Source organism: Lampris incognitus, chromosome 9 (genome assembly GCF_029633865.1).
Source record: "Lampris incognitus isolate fLamInc1 chromosome 9, fLamInc1.hap2, whole genome shotgun sequence".
Taxonomy (NCBI): Eukaryota; Metazoa; Chordata; class Actinopteri; order Lampriformes; family Lampridae; genus Lampris; species Lampris incognitus.
Genome location: NC_079219.1, coordinates 2,193,165 through 2,202,810, shown reverse-complemented (window position 1 = coordinate 2,202,810; position 9,646 = coordinate 2,193,165). Strand labels below are relative to the sequence as shown.

At 47.3% G+C, this 9,646-nt stretch overlaps 1 protein-coding gene across 1 annotated transcript; it reads left to right on the top strand.

Moving 5' to 3' along the window:
• Positions 1 to 2,306: 2,306 nt before the first annotated feature.
• lim2.5 (lens intrinsic membrane protein 2.5) lies at positions 2,307 to 9,187 on the top strand. Its single transcript, XM_056286813.1, has 4 exons — positions 2,307 to 2,481; positions 6,613 to 6,762; positions 6,998 to 7,132; positions 9,126 to 9,187. The coding sequence occupies exons 1-4, from the start codon at positions 2,307 to 2,309 to the stop codon at positions 9,185 to 9,187; spliced, it is 522 nt and encodes a 173-aa protein (XP_056142788.1).
• The last annotated feature ends 459 nt before the right edge of the window (positions 9,188 to 9,646 follow it).

The window sequence follows — 9,646 nt, the reverse complement described above, 5'->3', positions numbered from 1 at the left end:
ATGAGGTGGTGGTTCTGGTCAGGAAGGACAGCCATGTGGTCACAGTGTATCTATGTTGACATGAGGTGGTGGTTCTGGTCAGGAAGGACAGCCATGTGGTCACAGTGTATCTATGGTGACATGAGGTGGTGGTTCTGGTCAGGAAGGACAGCCATGTGGTCACAGTGTATCTATGGTGACATGAGGTGGTGGTTCTGGTCAGGAAGGACAGCCATGTGGTCACAGTGTATCTATGGTGACATGAGGTGGTGGTTCTGGTCAGGAAGGACAGCCATGTGGTCACAGTGTATCTATGGTGACATGAGGTGGTGGTTCTGGTCAGGAAGGACAGCCATGTGGTCACAGTGTATCTATGATAAAATGAGGTGGTGGTCTTTGTCAGGAAGGACAGCCATGTGGTCACAGTGTATCTATGGTGACATGAGGTCGTGGTTTTGGTCAGGAAGGACAGCCATGTGGTCACAGTGTATCTATGGTGACATGAGGTGGTGGTTCTGGTCAGGAAGGACAGCCATGTGGTCACAGTGTATCTATGATAAAATGAGGTGGTGGTTCTGGTCAGGAAGGACAGCCATGTGGTCACAGTGTATCTATGGTGACATGAGGTGGTGGTTCTGGTCAGAAAGGACAGCCATGTGGTCACAGTGTATCTATGGTGACATGAGGTCGTAGTTCTGGTCAGGAAGGATAGCCATGTGGTCACAGTGTATCTATGCATTGGGTGGTGGTTCTGGTCAGGAAGGACAACCATGTGGTCACAGTGTATCTATGGTGACATGAGGTGGTGGTTCTGGTCAGGAAGGACAGCCATGTGGTCACAGTGTATCTATGATAAAATGAGGTGGTGGTCTTTGTCAGGAAGGACAGCCATGTGGTCACAGTGTATCTATGGTGACATGAGGTGGTGGTTCTGGTCAGAAAGGACAGCCATGTGGTCACAGTGTATCTATGGTGACATGAGGTCGTGGTTCTGGTCAGGAAGGATAGCCATGTGGTCACAGTGTATCTATGCATTGGGTGGTGGTTCTGGTCAGGAAGGACAACCATGTGGTCACAGTGTATCTATGGGGACATGAGGTGGTGGTTCTGGTCAGGAAGGACAGCCATGTGGTCACAGTGTATCTATGGTGACATGAGGTGGTGGTTCTGGTCAGGAAGGACAGCCATGTGGTCACAGTGTATCTATGGTGACATGAGGTGGTGGTTCTGGTCAGGAAGGACAGCCATGTGGTCACAGTGTATCTATGCTGACATTGGGTGGTGGTTCTGGTCAGGAAGGACAGCCATGTGGTCAGGTCACAGTGTATCTATGGTGACATGAGGTGGTGGTTCTGGTCAGGAAGGACAGCCATGTGGTCACAGTGTATCTATGGTGACATGAGGTGGTGGTTCTGGTCAGGAAGGACAGCCATGTGGTCACAGTGTATTTATGATGACATTGGGTGGTGGTTCTGGTCAGGAAGGACAGCCATGTGGTCACAGTGTATCTATGGTGACATGAGGTGGTGGTTCTGGTCAGGAAGGACAGCCATGTGGTCACAGTGTATCTATGCTGACATTGGGTGGTGGTTCTGGTCAGGAAGGACAGCCATGTGGTCAGGTCACAGTGTATCTATGGTGACATGAGGTGGTGGTTCTGGTCAGGAAGGACAGCCATGTGGTCACAGTGTATCTATGGTGACATGAGGTGGTGGTTCTGGTCAGGAAGGACAGCCATGTGGTCACAGTGTATTTATGATGACATTGGGTGGTGGTTCTGGTCAGGAAGGACAGCCATGTGGTCAGGTCACAGTGTATCTATGTTGACATGAGGTGGTGGTTCTGGTCAGGAAGGACAGCCATGTGGTCACAGTGTATCTATGTTGACATGAGGTGTTGGTTCTGGTCAGGAAGGACAGCCATGTGGTCACAGTGTATCTATGGGGACATGAGGTGGTGGTTCTGGTCAGGAAGGACAGCCATGTGGTCACAGTGTATCTATGTTGACATGAGGTGTTGGTTCTGGTCAGGAAGGATAGCCATGTGGTCACAGTGTATCTATGGTGACATGAGGTGTTGGTTCTGGTCAGGAAGGACAGCCATGTGGTCACAGTGTATCTATGTTGACATGAGGTGTTGGTTCTGGTCAGGAAGGACAGCCATGTGGTCACAGTGTTCAGAATCTCAGGTTTTATGCGTAACACAAAACAACTTGTCACCTCATCCCTCATAGTTCAATCCCTGGTGAACTCTTACCAATCACCTCCATCTCTGCTCTTGTGCTGTGCAGTGCGTGGAGCCTCAGCGCCATCGCGGTGTGACTCAGGATGTACAGCTTCATGGGAGGGGGCCTGTTCTGTGCCATCGTGGGGAACATCCTCCTGGTGGTCTCCACAGCCACAGACTACTGGATGCAGTACCGGCTGTCCGGGAGCTTCGCTCACCAGGGCCTGTGGAGATACTGCATGTCTGGCAAGTGCTACATGCAGACCGACAGTATTGGTAAGTGGGGGAAGCACCAGCACCCCCCCATGTACCCCATCACCCCACCCCCCGACCGTCAAACAACATCCACCCTCTCTCTAGCTGGAGCAGTTGAATGAATCCAGGTCTTGATGGAACAACTGTTGTCATGATTATGCTGAGTGTGGAATGAGCATGAAATGTTACAGATCCTTTTAGAAGAAAAACCACTTTACATACCTAGTACAATCAGGGTACTGGTACTGGCCTTCATGACCCAGGGGCATCATAGTGGGGGGAAAGGAGGAAGGACCTACCAGGGCCCAGAAGGGGGGGGGAGATTGGGAAGCCTGGAATTGAAAGTTTGTTTTGGTTTGCAAATGTTTATTTCTAATTAGTTAGTGTCATAACTTCAGTTAAAACTGGCTCAATACATCGGTTGAGGGACTTAAAGAAAATAGTAGAAGCTCTCTGAGGCCCCCCTCACCCCTCTCTGAGGCCCCCCTCAGCCCTTACAAAAGGTGCAAAATGGTTTAGTCCGCCCCTCACAAGCGTCCCTCAGTGCAGCTCATCTAGTCCTGTAGCAAGTGACTGCTGATACAAGCACAGATCAGAGCAGTGATGTCCTAGGACAGGCTGGACAGCCTGCACGACTCTCCACTGATACTAGTTAAAAACTACCTCAGATCAGTGATGTCCTGGGACAGGCTGGACAGCCTGCACGACTCTCCACTGATACTATTTAAAAACTACCTCAGATCAGTGATGTCCTAGGACAGGCTGGACAGCCTGCACGACTCTCCACTGATACTAGTTAAAAACTACCTCAGATCAGTGATGTCCTGGGACAGGCTGGACAGCCTGCACGACTCTCCACTGATACTATTTAAAAACTACCTCAGATCAGTGATGTCCTGGGACAGGCTGGACAGCCTGCACGACTCTCAACTGAAACTAGTTAAAAACTACCTCAGATCAGTGATGTCCTGGGACAGGCTGGACAGCCTGCACGACTCTCAACTGAAACTAGTTAAAAACTACCTCAGATCAGTGATGTCCTGGGACAGGCTGGACAGCCTGCACGACTCTCCACTGATACTAGTTAAAAACTACCTCAGATCAGTGATGTCCTGGGACAGGCTGGACAGCCTGCACGACTCTCAACTGAAACTAGTTAAAAACTACCTCAGATCAGTGATGTCCTGGGACAGGCTGGACAGCCTGCACGACTCTCCACTGATACTAGTTAAAAACTACCTCAGATCAGTGATGTCCTGGGACAAGCTGGACAGCCTGCATGACTCTCAACTGAAACTAGTTAAAAACTACCTCAGATCAGTGATGTCCTGGGACAGGCTGGACAGCCTGCACGACTCTCCACTGATACTAGTTAAAAACTACCTCAGATCAGTGATGTCCTGGGACAGGCTGGACAGCCTGCACGACTCTCCACTGATACTAGTTAAAAACTACCTCAGATCAGTGATGTCCTGGGACAGGCTGGACAGCCTGCACGACTCTCCACTGATACTAGTTAAAAACTACCTCAGATCAGTGATGTCCTGGGACAGGCTGGACAGCCTGCACGACTCTCAACTGAAACTAGTTAAAAACTACCTCAGATCAGTGATGTCCTGGGACAGGCTGGACAGCCTGCACGACTCTCAACTGAAACTAGTTAAAAACTACCTCAGATCAGGTTAAGGTTAGGGTAAGTCAGCTTAAGGTTAGGGTAAGTCAGGTTAAGGTTAGGGTAAGTCAGCTTAAGGTTAGGGTAAATCAGCTTAAGGTTAGGGTAAGTCAGGTTAAGGTTAGGATAAGTCAGGTTAAGGTTAGGATAAGTCAGCTTAAGGTTAGGGTAAGTCAGCTTAAGGTTAGGGTAAGTCAGCTTAAGGTTAGGGTAAATCAGCTTAAGGTTAGGGTAAGTCAGGTTAAGGTTAGGATAAGTCAGGTTAAGGTTAGGATAAGTCAGCTTAAGGTTAGAGTAAGTCAGCTTAAGGTTAGGGTAAGTCAGCTTAAGGTTAGGGTAAGTCAGCTTAAGGTTAGAGTAAGTCAGCTTAAGGTTAGGGTAAATCAGCTTAAGGTTAGGGTAAGTCAGCTTAAGGTTAGGGTAAGTCAGTTTAAGGTTAGGGTAAATCAGCTTAAGGTTAGGGTAAGTCAGGTTAAGGTTAGGATAAGTCAGGTTAAGGTTAGGGTAAGTCAGCTTAAGGTTAGAGTAAGTCAGGTTAAGGTTAGAGTAAGTCAGCTTAAGGTTAGGGTAAGTCAGCTTAAGGTTAGGGTAAGTCAGCTTAAGGTTAGGGTAAGTCAGCTTAAGGTTAGGGTAAGTCATCTTAAGGTTAGGGTAAGTCAGGTTAAGGTTAGGATAAGTCAGGTTAAGGTTAGGGTAAGTCAGTTTAAGGTTAGAGTAAATCAGCTTAAGGTTAGGGTAAGTTAGCTTAAGGTTAGGGTAAGTCAGCTTAAGGTTAGGGTAAGTCAGTTTAAGGTTAGAGTAAATCAGCTTAAGGTTAGGGTAAGTTAGCTTAAGGTTAGGGTAAGTCAGCTTAAGGTTAGGGTAAGTCAGCTTAAGGTTAGGGTAAGTCAGTTTAAGGTTAGGGTAAGTCAGTTTAAGGTTAGGGTAAGTCAGCTTAAGGTTAGGGTAAGTCAGCTTAAGGTTAGGGTAAGTCAGCTTAAGTTAGGTTAGTGTACTGTGATTGTAATAATACACAGTATGCTAGAACTCAAAGTGATGTGTGAGACAAGAGGAAAGGGGCCCACAGAGACTACTTATGATAGGGCCCAGAATTTTGTGCTACACCCTGATGACACCAGAACAAACACGTAATAACACAACATGAGCTCATATTAGCACAACACCACAGGAGGACAACCTGACTCTATCTCCAGTGGGAAGCATTACAGGACATCTGATACACAACAACAACATGTGTTACTATGGATGAGCACCATCGGTACCTGTGTTCACCCAGCGTGGGGTGAGGAAGAAGTACTGCCGTACAGACTGATGAAGTGAATCAGGCACCGCATGGGAAGAGAGTACAAAGACCAGTGTGAGTAATGTAAAAAATACCAGTTTGGGCGGGGGCGGGGATTAAGAGCAAATTTACAAATCTAAGCCGTGATGATTTAAATATTGATTCAATATCGAATTTTTCCTGAATTGCAGCATTGAAGCACGATGAAGAGGTTGAGTGACGAGGTTCAGCGTAATGATTCCTACATCTCTGAATGTGTGAATATGAACCGAACAGGACGCGTGCTCCTGTTTTAACATTTTGGAACAAACAAGGCTTCAAATGTGCACGGTGTTGTACATTTTCTTTGGATTTTTGCAGTTTTCCCATTTTACTGTTGCAGTTTTACTTGTTTTCCCATTTTACTTTAGATTAGAGGAGATGGAGCCTTAAAAACTGTATTATTGGGTCACAATATTTAAAATCTGAAAAACCACAATATGTATTGAATCGACACCTAGAGTATTGTTGTAATATTGGTTTGGGAGGTACCTGCTAATTCCCGCCCTGATGGACAGCATCATCCATCCATTATCCAGGCTGCTGATCCTAACCAGGGTCGTGCAGATGCTGGAGCCTGTCCCAGCAGTCATTGGGCATCAGGCGGGGAGACACCCTGGACAGGCTGCCAGACCATCACAGGACACACACACACACACACACTTAGGGACAATGTAGTACGGCTGATTCACCTGACCTACATGTCTTTGGACTGTGGGAGGAAACCCACGCAGGCGTGGGGAGAACATGCAAACTCTGCACAGAGGATGACCCGGGACGACCCCCAAGGTTGGACTACCCCGGGGCTCGAACCCAGAACCTTCTTGCTGTGAGGCGACCACGCTAACCACTGCACCACCGTGCCGCCATGAAAGTGATGAAAAGCATCATGTCATTTTTAAGGAATTGAACACAAAGTGAGATGAAAAATTCTAGAGAAAAGTGAAGATCCTGTTTGAAAAGTGCCGTCGCTGTGCTGACAGTATAAAGTCACAATATTATGTTTCACTGTATATATGTAAACACCGGTGTTATGATACAATCATCTCACAACCTTTCAGTTCACCGGCATTTCAAGCGTCTTGTTGCCTCTTACAGTGAAGTTTTCCATGTGTTCTTCTCATTTATTCTCACCGTGTTTGTCTTTCCTCTCTCCCAGCCTACTGGAACGCCACTCGTGCGTTCATGATCCTGTCTGCCATGTCTTGCTTTGCCGGCATCATTGCAGGGATCCTCTCCTTCGCCCACTTCTCTGCCTTTGAAAGGTTCAATCGCTCCTTTGCTGCTGGGATAATGTTCTTCGTCTCGAGTGAGAAACAACACACAGTAACACCAAACACACACAGACACAAGAGCAACACGCGTGGAATTGTTTATTGCTATTATCTGTTATTTACATATGATGTAAATCCAATACAAATTCAAACACATGCTTGAAAAGAAATTAGCCTCATATTTGTGCATGCACATGGATGACTAGCGGCTGTGCCCACCGTCTTTGCATATTTCCAGAAGTTAACCTACGCCTCATCTGTTTCTGGCAGCTCTCTTTGTTCTGCTTGCAATGGCCATTTACACTGGAGTGACCGTGAACTTCCTAGGCAAGCGTTTTGGTGACTGGCGCTTCTCTTGGTCTTACATACTAGGCTGGGTGGCACTGCTCATGACCTTTTTTGCAGGTGAGTTCCCAGTTAGCAAAGCTGCTGTGGCCCGGACCCATCCTACACCGACACTTTCATCCGGCCCACATACCACGTGGAATGATGGCACTTGGCCGGTCCGCTCCTGTTTGCCAGATCTGGGCCAGAACCGAGCCACAGCAATGCCGCATGTGCCACATATTTGCCAAAGGTGGCCATATTTGTTTTGTGATATTTGGGCCATATTCACCATTTACCACACGGGCCGCTTCAGGGTCACATCCAGATCACATGTTGCCCAGAGCACCGCATCTTTGCCACAAAAGGCCCACATGTGATTTGGCATGTTTGGGCCATATTTGCTGTCATACATGTGGGCCACTTCAGGCTCACATCCATTTTGTCCGGGCCAGAAGAAGGCCACCGGTGCCACATCATTGCCTGAAGTGGCCCACATCCGGATGCTGTCTGGGTTAGATAAATAACTTAAATGACCTTTGAGATAAGTCAAGTCAAGTCAAGTTTATTTGTATAGTGCATCTAACACAACCACAGTTGAACCTAAGTGCTGCACAAGCTTAAACTACAATATAAAATAAGTGACACATGTCAGATAAGACAACATGATGATGACATATAAGATAACATTAGTATAAAATAAGTGACACATATAAGACAAGATGATGATGACATATCAGATGAGATAAGATGATGATGACATATCAGATAAGATGATGATGACATATCAGATAAAATAAGATGATGATGACATATCAGATGAGATAAGATGATGATGACATATCAGACAAGATAAGATGATGATGACATATAAGATAAAATAAGATGATGATGACATATCACATGAGATAACATTAGTAATGAGGTAAGAAATCCTCCCTGTCCTGCACTGCCAACTGACTGCATGTCTTTTAATTAATTCAAATAAACACCTTTAAGTCATTTGTTACAAACTTCACACAAGGGAAAATGGTCATCAGAGTGCATAATTATCTGCCATGTAGGATTCCTTGGAAACAAGTGGTGAAGTCACAGCTTTGTGAGGTTCCTCACTGTCAGATGAACATTTTGTACAGGCAGCATGATTTTCTAACCTCAGTGCAGTATAATTTGTGGCTAAAAATACTTGTTGCATGTTTATGTCATGCAAATAAATGTCCATCCATTTATTATCCAACCGGTTATCCTGCTGTCAGGCTGGCGGGGGCGCTGGAGCCAATCCCAGCAGCCAGTTAGAGACAAACAAAAAAGATTTTTTTTTATTACAGTCCCTTCAAAATTGGATGACTGGAGAAGGGCTTACAGTTTGGCCCTTGAATTTCACTCAGTTAACGTTCTGTATTTAGGGGGGCGTCTGGGTAGCATAGCGGTCTATTCTGTTGCCTACCAACACGGGGCTCGTCGGTTCGAATCCCTGTGTTACCTCCGGCTTGGTTGGGCGTCCCTACAGACCCAATTGGCCGTGTCTGCGGGTGGGAAGCCGGATGTGGGTATGTGTCCTGGTCGCTGCACTAGCGCCTCCTCTGGTCGGTCGGGGCGCCTGTTCAGGGGGGAGGGGGAACAGCGTGATCCTCCCACGTGCTACGTCCCCCTGGTGAAACTCCTCACTGTCAGGTGAAAAGAAGCGGCTGGTGACTCCACATGTATGGGAGGAGACATGTGGTAGTCTGCAGCCCTCCTGGATCAGCAGAGGAGGTGGGGCAGAGACCAGGACGGCTCGGAGGAGTGGGGTGATTGGCCAAGTACACTTGGGGAGAAAAAGGGGGGGGGGGGCAAGACAAAACATCCATCCATCGTCCGAACCGCCCATTTTGCTCTCACTGGGCGGCAGGCGGGGAGACACCCTGGACAGGCCGCCAGACCATCACAGAGCCCCCACACACACACACACACACACAAATCTTTTAGTAAGGGGGACTGGCTGTACTAAACAAAGCATTCTGGGTTTAAAGTGGGTGGTGCCGTTGGGCCACAGCCATACGTGTTTTCACCCAGTTCACTTTCTGTGCTGCAGGTATATTCTACATGTGTGCCTACAGAATGCACGAGTGCAGAAGAGTGGCTGGCCCGCGCTGACACAAACCCGGGGAATAATATGTGGGCAGCACAGACCTGCTCGCTGGTTCCTGCTCATCCAGAGCGACATGAAAAAACCCTCAACCAGACGACACTTCCCACACAGCACACACCAGCACACGGACATCATTAAACCAATGGAAAAAAGTTAAACCTTAAAGGAATAAAACGTTTGAATTTTTCCTCTGCAGACGGCTTGTTGTCATAAGTGTTCATGTGCTGTGGGTGAGATATGAGACGGCCGGTGGGCCTAACCCTAACCCTAACCCTAACTCTAACCCTAACCCTAACTCTAACCCTAACCCTAACTCTAACCCTAACCCTAACCCTAACTCTAACCCTTACCCTAACTCTAACCCTAACTCTAACCCTAACCCCTAACCCTAACCCTAACTCTAACCTTAACCCTAACTCTAACCCTAACTCTAACCCTAACTCTAACCCTAACTCTAACCCTAA

What these genes read in the sequence shown, in the direction of transcription:
- lim2.5 (XM_056286813.1), top strand. Translation starts at nt 2,307, where the DNA reads ATGTACAGCTTCATGGGAGGGGGCCTGTTCTGTGCCATCGTGGGGAAC. An exon ending in GATAATGTTCTTCGTCTCGA is followed by an intron (nt 6,763 to 6,997) that starts GTGAGAAACAAC and finishes TGTTTCTGGCAG; the next exon opens with CTCTCTTTGTTCTGCTTGCA. An exon ending in GCTCATGACCTTTTTTGCAG is followed by an intron (nt 7,133 to 9,125) that starts GTGAGTTCCCAG and finishes TCTGTGCTGCAG; the next exon opens with GTATATTCTACATGTGTGCC.